The sequence below is a fragment of the Apus apus genome, chromosome 2, assembly GCF_020740795.1.
Source record: "Apus apus isolate bApuApu2 chromosome 2, bApuApu2.pri.cur, whole genome shotgun sequence".
NCBI lineage: Eukaryota > Metazoa > Chordata > Aves > Apodiformes > Apodidae > Apus > Apus apus.
In genome coordinates this window covers 104,829,140-104,854,478 of record NC_067283.1, presented here as the reverse complement: position 1 = coordinate 104,854,478, position 25,339 = coordinate 104,829,140, and the positions used below count along the sequence as shown (strand labels likewise).

Genomic DNA, 25,339 nt, shown 5'->3' with positions numbered 1-25,339 from the left:
CAACAATCTGCCATTTCCATACAGGCCTCCAGTTTATGCACTAGTACTTTATAGATCTTCAAATAAAATCTTCTATGTTTATTTTTCTTAGAGAGAAAATCCCATTTAATAAGTGTGGGCCTCTTTTCTTTATATACATTTTATTATTGAGAGGCTAAACATTTTATTTTCTAAATCATATTGGTGTTTGGGTTGTTACTTTTTGGTTGGGTTGGGTTTTTTGTTTGTTTGTTTGTTTTGTTTTATTATTGGAAGAGAGAAAATAAAAATAATACTAAAAATACTCGGTTTTTCTCCTATGGTCTTTATCTACACATAGCCTAAAGCACACAACCACCATTCTGTTGTCAGATGACACTGGAGAAAGCCTAGGTCTCTGATGCTAGGAAGGGGAGAAAAATAGACTTCCTTGGAGTTATGGCCAATACTTTTGTCTGCAGCCTGATCTCCTACATTGCTGATAGTGTTTGGTGCTTTCTACTATGTATGGTACTTCAGATGTTTAGTTTCTCGAAATAAACTCTGGAGAATATCCTTAAGGGGTGTCAGTAGATATTTTATAGTTTATATGTACAATTTGGTTTTGCTCTTAGTTTGGTAACTGTATTTTGGCTGATTAATTTACACTTGTACTAAATGCAAATTTATATTTATATTTTACTTCCCATCATAAGAGAAGTGGGGTACCCACCTTCTGGTTCAGGAAGGGGAATGTAAGGCCAGGGTATGAAGGGGAAAAAATACATTGGTAGTAGCATCCCTGGTCAACCAGCAGCCAGGCATCAACCTGGCATTCAATCGGTGCTCCAGAGTGGAGATATGTGATCCATTATAGCATCTATTCTAGTTTTTCAGACTTTTTTCACTCTTCTGAATACCCCAGTAACCACAGAGCACAATGAGGTCTTCACTGCTTATTGCATTCACCCCAGTCTTCACTGGTGGCACTGTGGGATGCAGTCTTTAAGCCACGGGCAGTAGGCCATGCTTCCAGAGTTATCTTTGAACCTACACCTTCATTTCTAACATATGTACCTGGCTGCAAGGTGGCTCCCAGAGGGCCTCCTCACTGCCATGGAAGGAACCATTATTTTATCCAGTGCAAACTGGATTTAAAATATTTAATCCAAGACATGTTAACAGCGTAGCAAAAGCAAGCCTAGAGATTCTGCATGTTCAAATATTTATGCTTCCTGGGTGAGTCTGGCAAGAAGTGCTGCCAAGTGTACTGTTATCAATGTCCTATGCTGGCTAATTTAAAATTAACTTGGGCACTGCCTACATGAGTTGCAGCAACATACTTGAGTGAAACGGTCCTGCCCCTCCAGGCAGGATGCAGAGCTCAGGGGAAAGGTTGATACGAGATGAGTAATTTTTGTGCCCTTCAAAACCCGTGTAATTCAGGCAGCCCTATAGCAGTGCCAGGGAGAGCACCTCTGCAAAAGAGGAGCTTGACGGGCATTTTGCACAGTACTTGTGCTGAGGACACTGGCAGCATCTGGGGCAAAGACGTGCAGAGGCTGGTGCTTCACCCGTGTGCTCACAAGATGCTCAGAGACCTATGGCTGAAAAGCAGCAGGGGAGTAGAATCAGGGAACATCCTTCCCATTATTCCATAGGCAGGACAATAGTTTTCAGGAACAAGCATTTATCAGAACATTTATTTTCAAAAAAACTCCAAACACTGAAGAAGTTGAAGAGAAAATTAAAGGACAATGTAAGTTTTCTCATTTTGTCTACAGAGTTTTCCCTTGGTGTTATTCCAGAATTGGAACCCAACATTTCTGCTTGCTGATTTCCTTTTGAGCAAACACATTTAATTATCATAGAAAGATCAAGCACAAGCATGAAAAAAATCAAGTGACTCAGGCTGGTGGTTTTTTTTTTGTGGGATTACTCCAAGTAAACACACTGTATTGTAAAAATTATTCACTCATTTCCCAGTGTCCTTCTAATTATGTGCACAGCCCTCTCAGACAAAAATGAAACTTTAACCTCTGTTTTCAGAAGAAAGCAAGTGCAGTTCCCTTCCACTGAAATGATTCGGCATGTAGGAAATCAAGGTTCTTGCTCCTTGATATTTTAAACGGAGCAGAGGCCACTTGCTTTCTGAATCTTTCTTGTTAACATCTTAATTGTCACTCCCTGCTCTGCCAAACCATGTTTTGTGTTTGAGTAGTCCTCTCTGCTTAACCTGCTGCTTAACCAGTAAAAAAATGTTACTTAGCTGAGCCTATTTCAGGAGCAGGAGCAAAATTAAGAAATGGGCATTTGAAAGGAAAGAAAAAGCAAGCAAGAAGTTTTCCTGGCGGTCACTCGGTGCCATGCAGGATGATCTCAGGTTTCTAGTTTCCTAGGAACGTAGTAACTTCCCCGTGGGTTGTTTTGTGGGCGGTGTTTTTGAATATATGCTAATTCAGCTTTCCTGACAGGGAGAGGAGCCGTGTCTCACTTACACAGCTCTCCTGACAGCAACTGGTGCAGGGAGGCTGCTCCGGAGCCGGGCCATGCGCTGGTGACAAGGACCCCTCGCCCTCCCGTCGGGGCCTTTGTCACCGACAGCAGGGCCGACATGTGCCTATGACCATGGAGATGAAGGACTCTGGCAGCGTGGTCCTGACAGCTTACCATCCCCACAGCCCGGCCAGGATCCCAGGCATGGAGCAGAGCTTTGTGCAGGACATCCCTCCCAGCCATTCGCCCACCAGCAGGTAAAGCCTGAGGGATGGGGACCATCCCATTTCGCTGGGTTTTTGCTGACTGTGTGTCAGCCTGAGAGTGCTTCCCGATCCCTCGGCCACTTGGCGAGCTCGCTGCTCCAGCATGTTTCTTGCCTCCACCGGGGAAGTGATTCAGCCCAGCGCTGCTGGTCAGGACGGGGAGGGGGAAAGGCGAGTGCTTATTTTAAATCTTGTAAGTCAACAGATCACGCCAGTTTCCTGCCAAAGATACTCAACAAGACAAACCCCAGGGAAAAAAAATAAAAAAATAATTAAAAAAATGCACGTGAATCAGGCTCAGGTCGTTGAGGGCTGTATTACGAAAGTGAGACGGCTGGAGTGGCTGAGTCTGGCGCTCAGAAAGTTGATTCTGGCTTCGGTTTAGAGGATTATTTAATTCCTTTCCCATTCACCCACCAGATCAGGACCAGTCCTTGGCTTTCCGTGCAATTGCAGCGGCTGCTTTGCACACCCACATGTACACAACGGGAGATTACATCGTTAAAGACTTAGTCTAAGTAAGAAAATTCCTTGCAGAATTCCTGCAGAGGTTGCAGAAAACTAAGTATTGTCTTAATTAATGCAGTCGTGTGTATGTTTACTTCCCTGCCCTGTGAGAACGCATGCATTTGCAGAGTTCAAAAAGAGCAGTTGGGGCAGTTTTATTGTTTTAGAAAAATCTGACCTTTCTCCTAAACATACGTGCCTGGATTTTGCAATTTTCTCCAAAAGAAGTGGTATGAAAGTTCATACTGCAAAAATTTGAAGAAAGTAGGAAATGTTATTCTGTGGTCTGACTGAAAAAAAAAAAAAAATAGAACTAAAGTCTGAGGAAGCAGTAGATGTCTTTATCCCCAGGAATTAAGTCTGTGTCCTCTCTCAATAAAAATAATGATATTTACTTCATTTTGTTTATTTATAGCCCCAGAGCTATTTTGTTTTCAATGTCATTATTTAGGTTAGCTGCATCTTCCTGTTCTTTGTGTATTTCCCTGCCTGCCTCATAAAGATAACTCCTTTGTTCTGTTTAAACTGTTGTTTGAGAGCAGTACCAAAATATACAGTTTCATGTTAAGAAAAGAAACACAGTCTGGGCTTTTAGATGCAGTAAGAAAGGCATTTGCTACTCAAAACAGAGAGCAGTGGTTTGGCATTGGTTTACTGGGGAGCGTGTCATTTCTTTCCCATTGAAGAATGCTAAACTGAGTCTCCCTTTGAGTCTTTGAGCAACGGAAATGTGATGTTTTGCTGGTTTTCTTGTAGGTGTGCTAATTGCTTTAAAGTGCTCTTGGAAGTAAAGCTCAGGGTGTATGAGGTTTTCAATCACATGTCTATCACCTAAGAAAAGCAGAAGTGCAAACTGCAGTTCTTGAAAAAAAAGAAAATAATAAAAGAGGATCCTGGTATTTTGATGAGGAACATATTTTGGAAGCTCCTACCATGAGACAAAGCCATGTGGCTCTCTATATGTCTATGTATCCATAAGGTTTTGGATGTATCCCCTTTCTTGTCCTCAGCTTCCTGCAGCTGTCTAGTAGCAAAAGCCAAATTCTGTCATATGGGCAGTCAGTGACCGTCTGAGTTTCCAAAGCCTGTTCAAGAGAGGGATTTTATTAACCCAGCATGCAGCCCTCTGGAATGCAGAATCCATGAAGGCAAATGCACTGAGTGTTTTAGCAAATGGTAAAATAGGCTCTGGCTTAATCCCTACTTCATCTACTGAGAGCTCTTTCTGGACTGCATTTTCTGTAGAGTTTCCCCTGCCACCATCCTAATGCAAGAAGCTTTACTGTAGACTATGTCTGGTGTTCCTTGATCCCTAGGATAGCCAACCACACTATGGCATAGTAATTCCTTGCCTCTCCAGGAGGATGCTGTGAAAAATCATGCAATGAACAGAGGTGTTGTCTATTTTTTGTTTGATAACAAAAGCAGTTGGGACCCAGAGCCTGACTTCCCTCTGAATTTGGTTGGGTTTAGTTAGATGTAGCTCTAAGGAAGATCATACCTCATATATCTATCTGTGAGAACAGAAGCAGTCTTGGGTATCAGCACTTAATTTGATAAACTGCTGACCCTCTCAGCTTAGGAAGCATCATCTTTCATGTTCTTTCTCTCTCCCAAGCTTTTCTCTTGCTTTTGAGTTCAGCTCTCTTTATATTAACAAAACAGCTCCACTCACCAGAGCCAGGCTTGGATGTATCTCCCAGCTATGTTTTCTCGTGCAAACACTTTCGCTTTGGGAACCTTATAAGCAGAGGTTTCTCACACAAAGGGGAAGCTAATGCAGCCTCAGTGGGCATGAAACTGCTTTGCTTCCCACTATTTAAAAAAACACTGATAAAAAAAAATAATTAAAAAAAAAAAAAAGGAAAGATTTAAGCAGCCATCATGAACCTCTAAACAAATTAGTCATCTTAAGCACTCTTGTGAATCCAAGTACACAGCTGAGGAACCCATGGTCACCAAATTTTACACTCCTAAATTAATGCATCAGAGCACTTAGATTCACATCCGTCTACACCTCCTGAAGGGCCCATCAGGCACGCATTCTGTCTGCACCCCTAAAACCTTCCCTGGCAGCGTTAGCATCAGCATCGAGTATAGCAGCCACAAGTATTTTCATTCATAAGCCCAGTGGGAGGAGAGTGTATATACCCCATTATATGTTAGAGGGTATTAGCTGGTGTGCTGTAAGAGGGACAGGAGAAGATGTTAATTATCTGCTTTGAATAGAAGATGCATCACTGTGCAAAGAAGAATAATAAATCCATAGGTGTAATGAAGGGGAAAGTAGGATGGAAGTTTGACTACATAGTGATGCAGTCACCAATCTGTAAAGAAGAATTCTAGCTTCTAAATTAACTGTTGAATTATGTTAATAAAAAGGTTAAGGAGAAAGACCACAAATTCCAGACATTCTTCAGAACAAGAGAGCATCACAGGGCCTAAAAACAACTATACTTAAATATCTCCTCCTCAGCTATCTATATAATTCATTTCTGTCTCTCTCCTTTTGTTCCCTCTTGCAGACTTGCTTCCTCTACCAGTTCAATACATGGGGTGAGCCCTGAAAACTACACTGTAGAGTTTGCTAGAGGTCCAAAAGAATTCTCCAGTCAAATCTTCCTTTAATTCCATTAATGCAACTAGCAAGTTCATTGTCCATTTTTCTCATGTGGCATTCAGGTTCCTTCACTTTGCTTGTCATCTGCTTTGCACGATTGCAATTTTTGATAGCATTTATACCATTCATATCCTTTTTATTTATTGCTTTTGAGAAGAAGGCTTTGGAGAGATATCTGTTTTCTTTGCTTGGCAGTTAGACTATTTCTAGGGCATATCAGTGTATTGAGGAATGTTCCTGTGCTTGTGGCATCCACTTCACTTTTTTTAAATCCTATTTATTACAACTCAGATGTCACAAGTAGCAGTATCAAACGCTGCAGAATATCACAGTACCATCCCTTTAAATGCAGATGCTGTCTTAATGCAAAGGTGAAATGGCGTTATGAAAGATGAAAGGGATTTATGTTAAGTAATGGTCAACTTTTCCATCCTTGCTTCAGAGAATGAAGGACTTTGTAGTTGTGTACAATTGTCATTCCTAGATTATATAGAGGAAAAGTGGGGCCATGGCCACACAGCTTCCTCACATCTCCTATTTATCCTGCTAGGAGAAGCTAGGAGGAGTTATTCCTGTGCTCAGAGGAAACAGGCATGACCTCTATGCCAAATGGCCAGTGAGCTCTCTGAAGTAATTATGCAATTAGGGGAGTACAAAGCATTCCTAAGTGAGTCATGCTCAAGCTTTCCTTGACTCAAATATGAGAGCTAGTGAGCTCCTCAGCCCATTTGTTGCTATCTACCAGCAAAGGACTCATCCTGCACTGCAAATCACAGGATATTTTCACCCCAATGAGTGACTTATGCTTGTATGTGCATCAGTTGAAAATCAGAGGAAAGAAAAAGCATGGTCACAGGATTTGTTCCTGCAGAATGGGTTTAGAGCAGCTTTAAAAAGGTACACCAAGCTTTTCATATGTAAAATAAACATCTTTATAATCAATACTCATACAAATAGCAGCATATATACTGCCATATCTAGTGGCATATTACATAATTTCAGAACCACTGAACCACAACACCAAGACCCCTTCTTTGCCTCTTCCCTTGCCAAGGGCAAGTTTGGCACTTCCATTTTTTCCAGGGAAATGTCATTCCAATCTCTTCCATGTAGAGCATATCTCCCTCCTACTGCTGTCAGGGAGTGACTTTCAGGCAGGAATCATTACACTGCAGAGTCAAAAAAGAACAGGAGAAAAATCCTGAAGTTTCTATGTTGCCTTGAATTACCTGCTGGTAGCTTCCAGGATCCCTGCTCTCCAAGTCTAAAATGTGCAGATTTGGGGCCAATAGTAAAGCCATTACACAGGACAAGCATGGCAACAGATCCTTTTGCAATATTCATCCCCTCTTGCAAACCTCAAGATACTACAGAGATATGTCATGGTGAGATAAAGTGCCCTGAAATAATAACTGGGGGGAAAAAAAATAAAATTGGAAGAGGAGCTCTTATACACCATGGCTTGTTTTTATCCCAACAGAAGCAGATTTTATCACACTGAAGTAAAGACTGTATGGCCTGAGGCTGGGTGATCTGGGTTTAATTTCTGTCAACTGCTGATTGAGCAGCTACCCTGCTCAGTTGTGTACAAGTGATGTCAAGAATGTCTTCTAAGTGATGCAGGATAAACAACCTTAACTATTTTTGATGTTTATCTCACTCTGCCATAAACTTCCACAGAAGACAAAAATAAAAAGCTGGCTCCTTTTCCACAATAAATCTTGAAATTACTTGGACCTCTTGCAGCAACTTGGACTCAAACCCTGTTAAATTAAAATTTTTAAACGTACTAAAAGTCATAAAAGAAAACCCCACAAAACAGTAGTCTGGGAAAAGACTGCACTGGCACAAGCTGGGCAAAAAAGTATGTTTTGAGGAGAATATATATTTTTTATAATTTCTAGTAGCTTTCTAAAAACATTATTTTAAATATACATTTTTTACAGATGCTAAGAATGATAATCCTTTATAAAACATTTACTGGGAGGATGCGTATAACAAAGCCAGACAACAGTAGACATGCTTTTCCTGTAGGTTTTAGAAATACCTACAGAATGTCCTCTGGGAGCTTCACAGAGGAATGTAGTATTTATAGCCAGTTCCTCATGTTATGGTTGAAACTAGAGTTGGCTTCTCTGGTTTCTTTTTAGTTTGGTGCTCCTACTGCTCTCCCTGGTACCTCCATATGCAGAGCTGATGGAAAACATCTGGCACTGTCCCTTTGATCATTTTGCTTCGTTGAGCATTTAGCCAGCTGCCCCATTCATTTTTAACTAAGTCACTTATCTCTGATTACAAGAGGGTTGGAGCTGCCCACAAAAAAAAAAAAAAAAAAAAAAAAAAGCTAGAACCTGAGAGCCTTGTGTACCCTGCACAGACACCTTCAGATTGCATCTGGCACACTGACAGCACTGGCATAACAAACAGCCAGGAATCAAGAACTGTAAAGTGTTATTTTTGCACAGGAGATCAAAATAAATTCAGTGTAAATGTGTGGAAAATGTGCAGTGATGGGAACTGCAAGACATGACTATGGAACACTAGTGAAAGTCCTAGCTGGGACAGTATCTGAAAAGCATCTGGTTAGCACTGGACAAATATAGAATCACATCCTGAAATAGTGTAGAGTATCCACAGCAAACAATCAAGTTAACATCCTGGATTTTGGCTAACCACAGTACTAGCAGCCATTTAGCCCACTGCAGTGCTTTGCTCCAGCTGGCCAGGCAGTGAGGTGGAGCAAGGATGGCAGGCAGCACATCCACCATTGGGGTGGGACTGTGTTCAGTACAGCCCGGCACCACTGTGGTGGGTGCATTAAAAAAAAAAAAAAAAGCATAGGAGGGAATCCAGGAGAAGAGTATAACCAGAGTCACATTCCAAGCTGGTGAATGAAGCCAGACATCCTATCTAGGATTCTGGACCCTTTGCCTGTCTCTCGTTTTCTCTCTCAGTGGAAAGAGCCCCCATCATGATCTTCCAAGTTCTATTGTATGTGTCAGGGACTCTGAAGGGGATGGGAGGAAGAGGGGAGCAAAGGAGGACAGGAGGAGGACCACCTTCACAGCTATACGACCTGATTCTACTCTTTGTATGAAAATGAAATGTTCAGGGAGGTGGCTGAGTCACCATCCCTGGAGTTATTCAAGAAACGTGTAGATGTGGCACTTCAGGGCATGCTCTAGTGCCCAAGGATGTGGGGTTTGTTGTTGATGGTTGGACTTGGGTGATCTCCGAGGTCCTTTCCAACCATGAGGATTCTGTGATTCTGTAAAAGGAGTTGGAGTGAGAGAAGAACCATCTCCCAAAGGACTTTGTGTAGTGGGGATGTTTACAGTTGACCCTTGAGTTCTGCCAGACACATGTGGCAGTGGGTTTTGGAATGGCATTTAAAGAGTGATTTTTAAGTCAAAAGCTGAAATGGTTTAAAAGACAGGTTGTTTGAAAAGGTGTCCCTATTATCCTGAAGAACCGTTTTAGCAGAGGTCAGCAGAACTCCAAAGTTAGCATCTCTTTAAATTAATGCAAGGGAAAGACTGATGCTTTGTGAGGGATCCCTTGTCTCTGAAATTCATGTCTTCCCTGACTATCTGTTAACTTCCCAGACACTGATGGAGCATCAGGTCTCTGAGAAAAGTGAAACAAACACTGGAGCAGGGATCCTATTATCAGCTTGTTTGGTGGAAGACCATTATGTTTTCTTATTTGGGATGGTATGTGTAATACTTGGCTACTGAAAGCCTATGGCATTTTCAGATGTGTGAAATGCTCCAGTTTAAGATGGACCTGTGCTGGATATTTAGACAGAAGAATGCTGAACAAAAGACAGAAGTCTCTGCTACTAAGTATTGTCATTATTTTATTTCTACCTGGGGACTATATGATCTTTTGAAAATATTTTTTTTTTCTGTAGAAGTTGTTCTGGGTATGTTATGAGCAAAATAATGACTGTATGTCTCTTTGTGAAGAGTAAAAGGACCTTACAATGCAGAGAGACAGAGGGAAGTATCTATTGAAAACCTATATTAGGTTGACATCATTTACCAGCTGAAAGAAAAGTAAAGGAAGAGGCAAGTTGGGGAACTGTGTTTTAAACATCTGTAGGTTAAACTTAAGGGCATCAGATATCAGGTCACTCTTACAGTTTGCTACCACAGATGGAAGAAGCTCTAAGTCCTCATATTTTACTACAGCTGATCAGAAAAATACTAGCTTCCCAAAGGACAGATTTGGACAGGGAATAACAAATTTATACTAGGCCTGAATTTGATTCATTGAGTAGTAGGTTCCCCACTAACTAAGACCCTGCAGATGTCAGAGAATCTGCAGCTACCTAGACTTTGGGTTAGTCCCTGCAAACCCTAGATAAGATGATGGAAAGCCTCCTCAGAACAAAAGCTCAGAACAAAGTAACTTCTCGGATTATTTTCTGTCCCAGTGATAATCATAGCTAGTGGTTAAGAGGAAGCCTGAAAGTGAGAATGTCAGATCCTATTTAAGGTTAACATTAGTATGAACACAATAATTGGATAGTTCTAGCATTCAGTCTGACATGAAATGCTATTATTTCTATTCTAGTCTAACAAAAGGTCAATAATAGGTCCTGCAGTGGAACATCAAGTGTGGTATGAGCCCTATTTATACATATGGACTGAGTTAATGCATATTTAGGTGTAGTAATGGAAGTTTTACCTCTGAATTCAGTGGAAATGGGATAAGGCCATCAGAATACAGGGCTTTTTTGTATATAACTTTGCTTACAGGGCATGATCTGATTATGTTGTCACTTGTCTCAGCTCAGGCTGACTTCCTGTTTAATAGGATTCGTGCAGAATAAGACATCAGAATGAAGTCTTGGATAATTAAAACATAATGGTGACTAGGCCTGACTTCCTTCTGCAATACTTCCCTCTATTAGTCAAATATTTTGAAAATTTAAGTTCTAAATATTTGTCTGGATGTGTCAGAGATGAATACAAAATCCTTGCCGTAGTTACAAGTGAGACATGAAGAAGGAAAACCTAGGGCATTCTCTGAAGATGTTTTGCAGGCTTGACTGTCCTTGGCCATTTCTGGGCCAGATGGTGCCCAGATCATGTATGTGCAAGGAAGTGAAAGGAAACAGCAAGCTTATCCTGATGAGCAGAAACAAGGGAAGCCTTTGTACTCAGGCTGAAGTAGGATTTTACATAGAAAGTGCTCACTTTTGGAGAAGAGGGTGGGCAGAAGGAAGCAGGGACAGCTGGCCAAGCATAGGAGAGGGGTCTTTTAAATCTGTGGCAGTCTTTAGTCTCCCCATAATCCCCAGCGATCTGCTGCAATCCCTGGAAATACGTCTCTTGCTTGCTTTCTTCCCTACTTCTCTCTTTCAATTAACAAAAGTAATTAAACCATGAGAAGCTAAGTATAACACTACTGGTAATGCAAAGTTTTTGGAAATACTAATTTATTCTTATTTACATGGATGTAGAATATGCACAAGACCATAGGTGGCGTATGAGGCTTAAGGCTACCCTTGTGGCACTGGTAATTCACAGAATATATGGTAAATATTAGAATTACTTAGCCCACAAGTCAAAAATAACTGGAATCTTTTTCAAGTGCATTTCTTCAAGCCATCTGTTACCTCTGACGAAGAGTGGCAATTAAAAACAAAGGAACCCACTATATTAATTCTTGAAAAGCCTTTTACGACATACAGGACCACCACAGATTTTCAGGAGGGACACTGACTCCACAGCTGTTTTGTGTGGTCAAGAGACATTTCATCTGTAATGGACTGCAGCGCTCAGGGCTTTTTTTAACAACTGAAATTTTTTTATAAGACTTAACTAAGCAAGGCCTGAGGTTAACTGTGCCACGCTCAGCAATGCAGTAAGACAATTCAAACCAAACCAGCTTGCCTCAGTCTACACTGAACACAAGTAAATCTGTAGTTAATTATGTTACATGCCATGCAACAGTGAGTCACTGTAGCTGTAAGTAATCCTCTATTTGTATGGGGAGTTTATTGTTATAGTATGCCCTTGGAGGCCTCTTTTCACTTTCCGGATTCAAGTATGGGTTATGATATTCATGTGGGTAATGAGGGTGTCTGTAAGTAACACCGTTAGTGCTACTGAGAATTCTAAAAGATACAGTAAGTTGCACTTTTCAGAGTTAACCTTCTACTTACATGGAGACATGAAGCCAGAAGGAGGTGTATTGCTTTTTTATTTAATTCAGGTGGATTTTTCTTTTATTTTTCTTTTCTTTTCTTTTTCTTTTATTTATTTTTCTTTTATTTATTTTCTTTTATTTATTTTTCTTTTCTTTAATTCAGGTGGATTTTTCTTTTTGCTCTGAGACACATGCTGAAATTTATGTTCTGTTGATATTTAAGGCTGAGTTGTGATGCCTCTATTCTGACACCTGCTGACAATCTGTATTACAAGCAAAAAAGAACCAAATAAAACAATGAAAAAAATAATAAAGTTCAGTCTGACACCATAAGGTTTGACAGCGAGGTAATAAATCTATGGTTTTATTGAATTTCACAATCAGCACATAATAATTATGATACAGGAATTCAGGGTGTCTTTTCTGGGGTGGCTGCAAGCAAATCCGACCTCCCTTTGCCAGTGTCCAGGAGCTGGACAGCCAGGTCAGCACAGCATTTTTCCCAAGCTAAGAAGCAGGAGCAGCACCATGGTATGGCAGCTGTAGGGCTTCTGGTCTGGGGAGCCTGTGCCCAGCCCACCGACACAGCTGTAGGTGGAACCTTGAAAGCTGGAATTCGAAGTGTTTAGACAAATGCTTCAGGACTGATAAGAAAAATTAAAAAAAAAAATAAAATTAAAAGGATGTTTTTTTCTGAATAGGCGACTCTGCTGATTAATAGGTTAGGCTGGGTATTTTCAGGTCTGGATGTTTAAAGTAAACAGGTGGAAAGCTATACTGCACTTTTCTCAAATATTTTCCAGGCTGCAGGGGAAGCTTCATCCAACTTACTTGAACCCTAACAGGATATCTCATTCATTTGTGCAAATCAGATTCAAACATGAATATGGAGTTGTGTTTGTGATACTCACTTAGAAAAGCTTATTGACAAGACTATGAAGGTATTCATCATCTGAATCCCTCCAAATTCCAGCAGATGAGTCAAGGGTTCAGCAAGGAGCTAGAAGTAGTCCCAATGAGTATATTTAAGAAAGATTTTACATTTTTATTAGGTTAGATTTTTTTCCCCTAATTCAGCTAATCAATGTAAAGAGTAGAGTTCTGATTTTCCTAGAAAACTGAGCCTAAATAGCTTTTCATTTCTTGAACAATAGATAGGCCAGTTAGCATCTGACTATGCTTTTGAATCTCTCTTTTCCAGTTAAATCTCATCAGCTGGATCAGGAATATGATGATGTTCAGAGGCTGAATGAAGCCACATTCAAACATTGTAAATGAAGTTCATAACCTTTATTCCTGAGCTGTCAGTCCAGGGTTTGGTTCTGAATAATTTCATGGCATTGATCCAGGACTTCAGTTATGCTGAAAAAGACATTGACTACTGCATAAGTAGGTGGAAAAAAATCATTCAGCAGTTAGCTGGGTATATCTGCTGAAAGTATGTCTGTAATTCTGTGAAGGAGATGTTGTTACTAAGAACAGATTGGTTTCTGAGGCTGCCTCGAACCCAGCCAGCTGTAGCTAAACCCTCAAAGGCTGACAAAGTGCATTCCTAATTATATCAGTGGAGATTAAGTTACCTCCTCTGAGACTATTTGGTGATGAGTTTCCATCACTGAGATAGATTTTATATTTCATCCAGGCAAAAGGGTACCTCAGACTGTGTCACAACAGAAATGGACCAAACACTGAAATTACACACATCTGTGGGACTACCCTAAAGCCCACAGATATCCACATCCCAAGAATCTGCTGGATGTAGCAGTAGCAGTAACATTTAATAGGCAATCTTTGAAGACTTGAAATGAGTTTGAACTTAGTATTGTATTAATCCTTGAAATAAAGTAAATCGGTTTGCAACAGATACCAGAAGCAGCCAGGAAAAATAACAGTGGGAAGAGTTTTTCTGGTATCTTTACAGAAAACACATACTTATGGATTTGGCCATCTTCACAGGGTCTTACAACATTCACTTACGTCAATATACTTATGCAACTGGTGCAGTCGAAGATGATAAGCTCAGTATTTATTTCTCTGTTCTTTTCTCTGATCTATATTTAGTTTAAAGCTTAATACCACTTTTCAGGCATTTGTGACAACCTATAAAATGAGTAATGCCCTATAATGTGGTTAAAGCAGACCAAATCTAGCATCTTCTGAAGATCGCTTGAAAGAGATGAGTAGGTCTTGGGGATAAACAGTGAACAAGACACACTTACAAATGGTGAGAGGAGTGACATATTCATACAGAAGGGGAGGAAACTTTTTTAATCTTCAATACCAGTTTTACATTTGATGAAAATAATTGACTCACTTTGCAAAACTGCTGTTGTGCATTTTATGTTTGGGGGACATATGGAAAAGTTCTGTTTGCTTAAGCTAACATTTCTGCCACCATTCCCCTTTCTCACGCTTAAACCATGCTACCTAAAGCCAAAGAAATGACAGTGCTCTGTACATGCCACCTGGAAAATCCTGTTTAGAATTACATGATGTGATGGGTGGATCAGATAAGTCATGTCTGTAGAGGGGACATATTTGTTTTAACTGTTTAACTGTGGAGGTTATAGAGAGTTGAATCTTTGGATTACAAATGTAATTGACATCTCACAACATTCGAGGTTGAATCCAAAATTCCTCTTGGCAGCAGTAAGCTTTGGGCTTGTCTTTAAAGATCTAGATGTCCCTGCAAGCAACTCTGTACCCTCAAGATATGTTGCAGTGCTTCTCTGGTCATTTATGCTCTTCACTCCATTTTCTTATTTAAAATCTCTCCAAGGCATTAATCAGTTATTGAATTTCTCTGTAAATGCATTCCTATTGAATCCACCTTTTCCATTTATTGGACTTTGATAAGAAACAATAAACTTAGCCAAAATCTACTGAACTACACAGGAAAGATAATGAGTGGGGCAATTCTGTAATGCTCACTCATGATGGAAAAACTTAGCAAGTTCAATGGGATATTCTTCCTATTAGATTCATCATAGTCACTTTTTTGGATTGTCCTCAGAGAAATTTACTTACGAATGGAAAAATTATCACAAGTTAGCACTGGACCCCAAAATCCAAACAAAACAATGAAGCAACACAGACTTTCCTTCCTATTCTGATTGCATCACTGAAACCACTGCCTAATAAAGGGATTTGGTTTGAAAAAACTTCCTTCTGTGTTTTTTACAGTGCTGTGTGTCTGCATTCCTGTTCATTTTAATGCTTGATTAGCTGAAATCAAATACAATGATGCAGATCTCCAAGCACCTATAAAAACTCGAAATGGACAATACTAACAGCAAAAAAATACTTCTACATTGTGATCTTCATGGGAATTGCTGTGCAGAAAGCAAAAGAGCTGACACAAAAACATGTATGTGTTTTTCCTTCATGTTATTTTGTCATCGTATAACTGCCCAGAAGTTTGCTCTGTAGCAGACTTCAAATAGCCCCGTGGCCAGGTAGCAAAGGGTAAACTGTGTCGCTGCCTCACACACGGCTATCCTCTGGCCAGCAGCTGGAAAGGAGTGGCTGGATTTTGAGAAATTCTGTAAGTATCAAACTGTGGCATTTTTCCCTCTACCTGTGGTATTCTCAATGCTTTTGTTATTACTTTTGTCTGCTGATGAGTTGGTCTTTTGTGGTGTTGCAATAAGACCTGTAGTGTTTGAGAATGGGGAAGGTACTTTGGTCTGTGCAGTTGAGGTTGTGCCTTCTAGGGCTGAAGCGTTGAATTGATTTTGATCATAGATAGCAATTAGAATTAATATAAATATGATTTTTAAGTGCCTAAGATAAGATTGGTGGAGCTTTATGTCATCCTATCTGTGTTTTCAAAATATGTAGTTTATGTGAAGTTAAAATAATGCAACACAACAACAAATCAGAAACCTAAACAAAGAAACTTCCAAACATTGAAAGAATCTAAAAGAACTCAACAGAAAACTCAAAATTTATGCATAAAGTGGTAATTAGTTGTAGAAATAGTAATTACATAAGTAAAATCTAAAATCTACTTTTATGACAACTGTGCTTTCATGTGAATGTTTTTGCTATGCAGATGAGGGTATTTTTTGCATTTATCTTCTCATCAAACAATACTTGGGTAGTCATTTTTTGTAAGTAAGATATGTTTGACAGCATTGGAAGAGATCTTGCTGAGTAGATACACTCTTATATTACTAAGTAATGAAATGAAGGATAGATCAAAACCATGATGAAAGTAGATGAATGGTCATGGAAAATTCTGTAGTTGATGCTTATTTTAAATTAATCTTGACTTCAACTTTTAGTTTTTATGTGGTATTTTATTTAAATTACTGATTTAATCATGCACTTGTTGAAATCAAAGCTGTTGAAAAGTTCTGTAATTGCATTATGTGGAAAAGAAAGTTCGTGACTAGAATATTAAACACTGATTGTGGAAATGAAAATATTCAGAAGTCTAAACAAGTACTGAAACACACTGATGTCACCAGGCATTTCAACAAAGAAAGCACAAGAAAACATATGATCATTCCAGATATGATGGGAGAACTTTTTTGAAAGTTTAAGTCTGTACATTTCTTTGATGCAACCCCTGAAATGCCTACGGTCAAATTATTTATTACACTGTCTTTGAGTTCTGATTATTATCCTATACCATATGTAAATAGGAAAGTTCTGCTTCCCTCAACATTATGATAAGAGAGTAGATTCTTGGTTTGGTGTGACCTCATGCTATGATCCAATGTTTGGCTAAAGAAAATTGAATTAGTTTATTCTGCAAGGAAAAAACCTATCAGATAATACCTTGAACGGAATTTCTTGGTTTAGACATTCTACTGTCTGTACCATAGAAAGCTTTCTGATTTCCTCTATTTCTAAGCACATTGAACATCTTTTGATGGATGGGCTGGTTTTAACCCTGTAGACAAGATAAATAGTGAGAACAGCTCTGTGGCTCCTTTGAGTTGCTATGGTTGTCTAATTTTCATTGGACACAAACTTTATCATAAACTTACTCCTAGTAGCACTTGTCCTGTGTTTCCTGCAGTATTTGCTGGGGCTGATTCACACATTATTTGAGGATATTCTGTTTCATATAGAAATGCTCTAGAAAAAAATTGTTGAATTGTACTTTTGTTACAGATGGACACCGGGGGGAATTGTGCTGTCCAGTTGTCTATGAAGGACAGAATCTGATGACTCCTAAGCTTGACTGTGTGATGTGCCAGGGGATGCTCTGGGGTCCTCCTGACCCATCTTCCAGCTCAGATCATGGCCTCAAAGTTCTGTAGGGAGGCCAGAAAGCTTTCTCTGTCAGTTTTCAGAAATGGAGCTCTGCTTATGGGCAATGTATGGACAGAAGGTTTAGGAAAAGCAAACAAAAGAGCTGCCCACTGAATTGTGTACTTCCTGATGCTGTGACAATTGCATCTATGTGAGCATTTTCTAGAGGAACAGGCAGTTCACAAATAGAATATGGCTTAGTTTCACTTTGTCCCTTTGTTGATCAAAAGTTGTTGTCAAATTCCCACTAAGTCTGTGGGTGCTGTCTGGTAGTCATTTATCACCAAACTAGTTTGATTCCCTCCTAGGTCTATTAGGACTCAGAAAAACTAGCAAGTTGCCATGAGTCAACAAGTCGCCACTTACAAAGTGAGTTTTTGTAAGTGTCTTGGGACCAGCTTTTAGCACAAGGCAAATAAACAGTAAGTTCCCTAGGATTTTACCACTTTCATGGCAGAATAACTCTGAATTATGCCACATTTGCCATGGACTGAACTTTTACGTAATAGTTAATATAGCTCTGTTGCCAACAAGGTATTTTTCCAGGTGTAGCACTACCATTATTTGTCTTTGTTTTTAAAAATATATCAATCTGAAACCGTTTTCCCCTTGGGTCTGTACCTACACCTAAGAAAGAATTCTCTTGGGTGATACACAGATATGAAAAAGAGGGCATTAGTGCCTCCTCCTTGCCCCACCGCCACCACCACCACCTTCCTTTATAGGGAAAAAAAAATGTTTTACTCTATGTGCCTCAAAAGTTCTGTACCATGGTAGTTTACTGTCAGCTTCTGAAATAACAACACAGCATCAGGCATCTTCCCTAAAATGATTATCAAGCAAAGTTTTTTGTATATTTTCCATTTCACTGGCATTATCATTCATCAGTGCAGGATCCAAAGCACTAATAACTTTGAGAAAGAAAGCTCTTTGAGAACATGTGTGGAATTCATCTAAAATTTCTCTCCAAGGCCAGAAGATTAATGCAGTCATGAAAGCAAAGGCCTGGCGCCTCTGTCAGTTCCTTCTCCAGTTGCCCAAATGCTAAAATAATCACAGAAATTTCCTCTTCAGGTCTCACTGCACAACCCACACGCATGCAGAGCTCCAGCACAAGCAATGGCTGCAGCCTGTCTTGAGAGTCAACAGAGCCAGCAGCATAGAGGCACGCGTCCCACCTCGGCTGCTCGCCCTGCCTCCCTGCAGGAAAGCGGCTCCAGCTAGGATAGCTTCCAGTCGGGCAGTGCTCTGTTTCAAAAACATCCATGTAAAAGCTGGCATCTGAACAAATCACAGGTCTGAGGAAGTTCTGGAGATAGCTGCAGCCGTGCTGGAAAGGAAGAAGTGGAAAGCCAGGATCTTGTTTTAAAAAAAAACAAAGTGGCAGCTATGGTTTTATTTTCTTCCTGCTAGTTTCTGGCAGATGACCTTGGTGGATGCGTGAGGGCTGAGCACTGCATGGCAGGACTCTCACTTCAGTTCAGTTTGAGCTCAGTTTATGAACATGCAGAGAGCTTTCACTTGTTGTCCCTGCTAAGCCATTCTGCCTGTCTTCCTCCCCCAAAAAAACCCAGGACATTGGAATAACCTCTGATGCTGATGCTCTCTGATGCAATGGCACACTCGCCACACAGATTTGGGGAGCTCCTTAGAAGACAGAGTCCGTGTTTTCCTTCTTTCAGCAGCTCTGAACTTGTGATGGTCCTAGTGCAGGCATCGCTGATTAAAGCAGATCTGTTTGAAAAAAGGAGCAGTTTTCCCAGGTCTGGCTTTACCTCCATGCGTGCAAAAAGGTGATAAGGAGTGATTGCAGTACATTGCCCTTCTCTCCCAGTGCACCTATGGATTGTTTTATGGAAAAGGCAAAGCAAAAAAGGGCAAAATAAGAGAGAGACTAACATGCAAACCAAAGAGCTCATTAGTATGGCAAAGCTAACATAATACCATCTGGTTTATGTCTGTCCCTATTTGGATCTTGATCCTGCTGGGTACTTAGTACTCATGCTGTTCCCTATGGCACTCTCCTGAGCCCGCTTAATGTGAAGTGCTTTACTGGATTGTAGCCAACATGCTGAATACTTGACAGGAGTCAGCCCTTCCTTAATTTTTCTGGTTTTCAGAAAAAAAAAACACTGTCCAGCTCTGAGCCCTAGCACTTCTGACCAAGGTTTCCCTTCCCCAAGCCACAAAATCCCCTGTGTTTTTCTTTTTTATTCAGAACAGTCAGTGCCAAGCAGGTTGCCCACTGTGGAAACCAGTATAGACCTCTGGCCTCTCAGGAAACTCCAGAGAACAATATTTTAGCCTGAACAGAGGTCCTACCTGGAGTTATTAAAGACTCCTTTTGCTCAAATGGTGGAAAAGAAAAACTTTGGAAGGGAGAGGTATGTAATAAATTCTTGGGCGCTGTCCGCATGTATTCCAAAGGGGCAGCGGGCTGTTAAATCAAATCAAAGAAATCCCTAGAAAACCAGGACTTGTGGTGTACCTGACGTGAAATACTCAAGTTGATATCTCTAAATGCTGCTGTCACCTCAAGGTGTAACCTTCTGTGCACTCAACTTCCATCTAATTCCAGTAACAGTGAATCTTTGCAAAGAGCAGCTGTAAATTACAAATCCTATGCAAATTTTAAAATTGTGTAGCCAGATCTGTAACCAGTCTGAAGACTATAATGAGATAGGGATGACCAAGCAGAGACACACATTTTGCTGTTATAGCAAGTTGGCTCAAAGTTTTAGTTTCAGGGTCAGGCTGCATAATTCCCCTGTCAGCTGATCATGACTCAATGCTTTAAAAATCCTTGAGGTGTGCAGATTCACTGTGGTATGGTCTTTCTCATGCTCCACACCCATTTGTACATCCATTCATGTATGTGTGTGTCTGGTGTGTGTTAGTTACTTGAAATGCATCAGCTGTGGAACTGAAGTGCAGACACCCAGCATTTTAGCCATGTTGAAAACCACACTTCCCCAGAACACCACTCATTACCTGCCCCCTGCTCACTCTGTTTCCCCCCTAAAAAAATAAATTACCAGCATTGCAAACCTCCAACCATCTCCAAAAAGCTGCTATATTCTCTATGCAGCCAGCCAGAAAGAAGAACAAAAATAAAGGAAATATTTAGCTCTTTTCCTCAGATATAAAATTGGTCCAGTGGATGAAAAAGACAAATCTAGTCCTGGATCACTGATTAGATTAAAGCCTCGTATGTCTGCACATACCTCCATACCCTCTGAAGCTAGAAATGATTCTTCACTCGAACAAGGCAGAGTGCTCTGCCTTGTAGGACCCAGGATGGCAGCTTAAATATTGCTGTGTAACTGAATGGGAAAGATTCTGACTTTCTGTTGTTATGTTTTCCTTATACCTTTAAAATAAGTAATTCCATCTCTGAAATGCTATCTTAGATGTATAAACCAACATTTTTCTGCCTGAACTGCAGTCAGGACATGGCCAGGGAGCACAGCACTCAGAACGGGCAGAGGTGGGTTGGAGGCTTTTGATGGTAAATGGCATTTTTCAGCTCAGCTGGTACAAATGACAGCACCTTAGAAGGCTTCTGCTTCTGACTCACACCTCCAGTGCATAACAATACTAGTCATAATAGTAACAACAACAACATTTTCACAGCACACAGAAACAAAAGCAGTGAGCAGAGGTGGTGTAAGTAGCAGACTGAAATTTCATTATACTCTAAGCAGGCCTTGATAGAGGCTGAAATCGGGCCAAAATACAGGAAACAGCACCGCATCCCCACCAAGACATAGTCTCATGGGATGACATGAGAGATCTCTCACACCCATATCCCTGATACAGATGGTGGTAGGGCAGAGAAGGAGGGGCATCTTCATCTGATAGTGCTTGTATGTGTCCTGTGTGAGTGACATGGTCAGATTTCACTGCCCCCAATTTTAAAAGCATGGGTTTTTTCCCATCTGCTGTAACTCACCACTAAGTAAGTTAATACTGCATGTCCTATAAGATACAAGTTGCCTTCTCAGCTCATACGGAACTAAAGAAAAACAAGAACTGGGGCCATGTGAAACTTTAATCCATCAGAGCATCCAAGGAGGCTGCCTGAAGTTGTGACAGGTGGCAAAGGAGGCTGGGGCTGCAGTTTTGACAGTGCTACCAGGAAAGGCTTTTCAAAACACCATTTCTTATGAAATATTCTGAATTTTACTGCTCTCTGATCCAGCACTTTCTATCAGTCATAGTCAGCATTTTTCTTCTGTCTTGCCAATGCAAAAAAACCTCTGCTGTTGAAGCCAGTGGCACAGGGGTCAGTACCAGTTGTTACATGAACTACAGGGAGCTGAAGCTCTTTACTAACCCCTCCCTGGAAGAGTTCAAGGCCAGGCTGGATGGGGCTCTGAGCAACCTGATCTAGTCCCTGCCAATGCAGGGGTGTTGGATCTAGAGGATCTTTAAGGTTTCTTGGAACCCAGACCATTCTGATGTAAGGGAGAGTGCTGCAAGATAACTGTCAGATAAACGTCTCACAGGACTGCATGAAACCTGTGACATTGTAACATGGCTGTTGTCCTCAGGCCTCCCAGCTGGATTTGCACAAGTGTGAGAGGGACTGAGAAAGAAAAACAGGAGACAGCAGGTGACAGGTGGCCCTGAAGAAGTGGTTTTTTTGTATATCACCATTCACGAAAACCATGGGTCTAGGTATATCTTGTTTGGACAGTGCTGATGAAGCCAGAGATTTCTAAATCTTAATAAAAGCCTTGATCTTGTAAGTAAGCAGGAGCCTCATTCAGACTCATGAAGGCATTTGTGTTTGAAAAGGAGTATGCGCATTTCCCAAGCAGATAAAAGTGCCTTTGGAAGATTGAGTCTCGTCTCTAGCTTGCACGCACTGCAGCCATTCAGACATGCACAAGCAGGGGCAAAACATCACTTTCAGTAGTGCTAGTGATGGCCCTGGTTCCTTAGGTGGCATGGACAGCATTTTGGCTGCACAGGGCACTCCGAGTGCTGACCATGGTGGTTTCTACATCATCTCGGATTGAAGTCAGTCAAGGGAGATTTGTGGCATCAGCTGCTGTCACTCAACACCATTGAATTGTGGCAATGGTAAACAACAGTATTACATTTAATTTTGAGGAGGGCTGCTATTTTTTGTTCTTTTTTTATCTCACAATAATATTTTTTAATTTCTTATATTTTACTTTTTAGGTTGATGGTTCACAGTGGAGTGGTTTACATGGATTCCTTCTTTAAACTTACTAAAGTCTCTTTTATCCTATCCTCCCTTTTGCTGCATTGTACAAGACAGGTGTCTTGAATTCTGCTTGGCTGCCAAGCTCAGCTCTGCTTTCATGTCAAATAATTCACAAAATGTTAGACTAACCTAATATATATGTTGCACATGGAAATTAGGTATGTCTTTGACTTACGTATGTTTCTGTTTAAAGGAACAAACTTTGGAGATTGGACATTTGTAATTGATTGAGCATATTCAGAGCCATAATTATGCATAGAAAGTAAAAAAAAACCTTTTTTTCCTTTGTCTATTTGCGTCCAACAGAGTTTTCAGATGTAATGCTTATTTAGTTAGGGATTATATATATATTTTTTTTTAAGTCCTTTTACAGGAACACATTTCGTGACTTACAGTCCCCCTCAAGTAATATTGTTGATTAAATCGAAATTACCTAATGGTAACTAGTAAGATATATTGTTCAAATAAAATCCTCATCTTTAAGGAGAAGTTAATTGGTTGATAGACAATTAGAAACTCAGTAGAAACTCATCACAATTCTTAAAATAAAGGTTATTAGCCAAACATTAATTCAGCAGTTGCTGTTAATTTTAATGTCACATTAGTGAAGAACATCTGTTAATATCAAAATATCTCTAATGCATTACAGTGGTTTAGCTGTAGTCAGTTTAGCAGTGCTTGGTTAACATCTAAGAGAGGAGGGGGAATAAATGTCTTACATTTGGCAATCAGTAAACCAGGGCTTTTACCCATTGCTTAGCTTTGTTTTGGTTTAGACAAAGTTCCTCTGTTTTTGCTTAAGCTGCAGTAATCCTTCAGCCCTTGATGTCATACATGCTGGGTTTTCCATATTCTTTATAATAATTTTTGAACCCTTAGCCCTCATCATATGTTTTGAATATTTTTTTTCTGGACAAGAGAGGTAGGCAATCATTCTAGAACTCAGAGACCCTAGCCCTCATATTTCTCTGTGTGTTAAAGACATGGAGCAACACCAGGGAGAAAAAGTAGCAAGAAGACCACTCTGAAAAGATGGTTTGGGATGAGGAAAAGAAAAACAGGGGAGGATCTGAAAAAAAACCCCAAAACAAACAAAAGAAAAACCCTAACTAGACTTTTAATGTCCAAAATTCACTGTTCTTGAGGGGTTATTCCAACTGTATCTGGAAAAGTCTCTTCAGGGCCACACCTGGTCATATTGCTGCAGAGGAGCAAAAGCCGTAAACTGGTCCTGGTGAGTGTACAAAATTATAGCATTACAGCTTCAGCTCAGGTCCTTCTATACAGGTGAAAATACACTGAAATGAAGAGATATTAGCAAGTAATGATTTTCTTCATCTTCTTGCTACATGACTAATAAGGTTTCTTACTCATTTCTTACACTAGCTGACTCTTCCACCAGACTACCACCTATTTATTCTTGTCCTTCTTGGCCTGTTTAGCTTTGAAAGAAACAGTGGCTTTAAGGGAGACTAAATGGTTTCCTTTGGGAATTCTACTGTAAGTCCTTGGGTTAAGATAGCTAATAGCCCACCTACAATTATGTTTAATGCAAGACAGGCTGTTGTTGTAGGAACCTAATAGGAGAATATTGTCAAATGTCACCAGCTGACTGGTAACAAAAGTGACAAATATTATTTCTCCAAAAATCAAGTGCCACCTGAAAAAAACCTGTGCAAATTCAGCACAAAAAACGGATCCCTCATCACATGGCTGCACTGTTTCCAATGTGCATATGGCCCTGATCTGTGGCTGCTGCAGTGGGCACTGGAAAAAAAGCTCAGTCTCTTCCTGCTAATATACTCAGGGAAGAGGTTTTTCTTCCACCCGGCAAGTTCATTTGTCAAGGTGACCTTCACCGCCAACACCGAGCGTCACTGCAGATAAAGAATGCCACCTCAGCGTATTTGTGAAACCAGCTCAGAAGCCAGCCGTGGGCCTCCTGTGAGGCTCAGGGACATTGCAAAACAAAACCCTTCCTACAGACACTGCAAGAGTTTCCCTGTTCCACAGTTTTAATGTGTTGGTGCTGCATATTTCGCAGTGCTTCTTTTGTCATGCTCAGTAAACCTTCCTCCTGCCTGACTGGTTTTATGTCTAAATGGTCTTGAGGTTAAGTAGTTTCTCTTGAAGAAGCTCTGTTCTGTAAATTAATGGCTTCTAGGCAGAGCTAAGACCACAATTAAATCTTAATCAGTCATGAATGTAGGTGGAAAAATTCACAGATCCCCTGCCAAAGACCAGACAGAAGAAGCAGATCTTCAGAGGTCTGCTAAGAGAAGGTTTAATCTTTCATGGCATCTGAGGAGCTGATGTCAAGTCTGAAATGCTTGGCCATGAATGACTATCTTCTTCCTATCTACATAGTTGCTTTCAAATACATCACTTATTAAGTTTTAGTATGTTGCCATTTTTCTACCATGAAAAACAAGCCAGATTTGGAGCATGTGTGCCTAAAGTATCCTGATGTTAATGTAAAATCCAGCCTGGAGAAGAGCCTCTGATTTTTGCTTACAAACAGCTGAAATAGATCAATATATAGAGACCCTGGAAATAGCAGTCGTGTTTCAAAAGAAACCACCATATTATTATGATCATGCCAGTTTAATTTCTGAAGAGTAATTAATCCAGAGATAATTCTTCCAGTTCCTTCTTTGTAGTTTTATTTTCATGCTTGCCATATGACATCGGTTACACAAGTACTTAAAGCTATTCTCCAGCAGCAATGACCTGTTAAAACAGGAGATTATGTTTAGAAATGGAACAAAAAAGCACCACATTTCTTTTTCAGGGAATAAAGAAAAAAAAACCACAAAACTATTTGGACTGATC

General features: G+C 40.3%; 1 protein-coding gene across 1 annotated transcript in view; it reads left to right on the top strand.

Moving 5' to 3' along the window:
* The first annotated feature begins 2,512 nt into the window (after nt 1–2,512).
* ARHGAP28 (Rho GTPase activating protein 28) overlaps nt 2,513–25,339 on the top strand; it is a 72,328-nt gene continuing 49,501 nt past the window's right edge. The window contains exon 1 of the mRNA XM_051612187.1: nt 2,513–2,711. Within this exon, the coding sequence (XP_051468147.1) occupies nt 2,581–2,711 (131 nt within the window). The 5' untranslated portion in view covers nt 2,513–2,580. The remainder of the gene's footprint in view (nt 2,712–25,339) is intronic.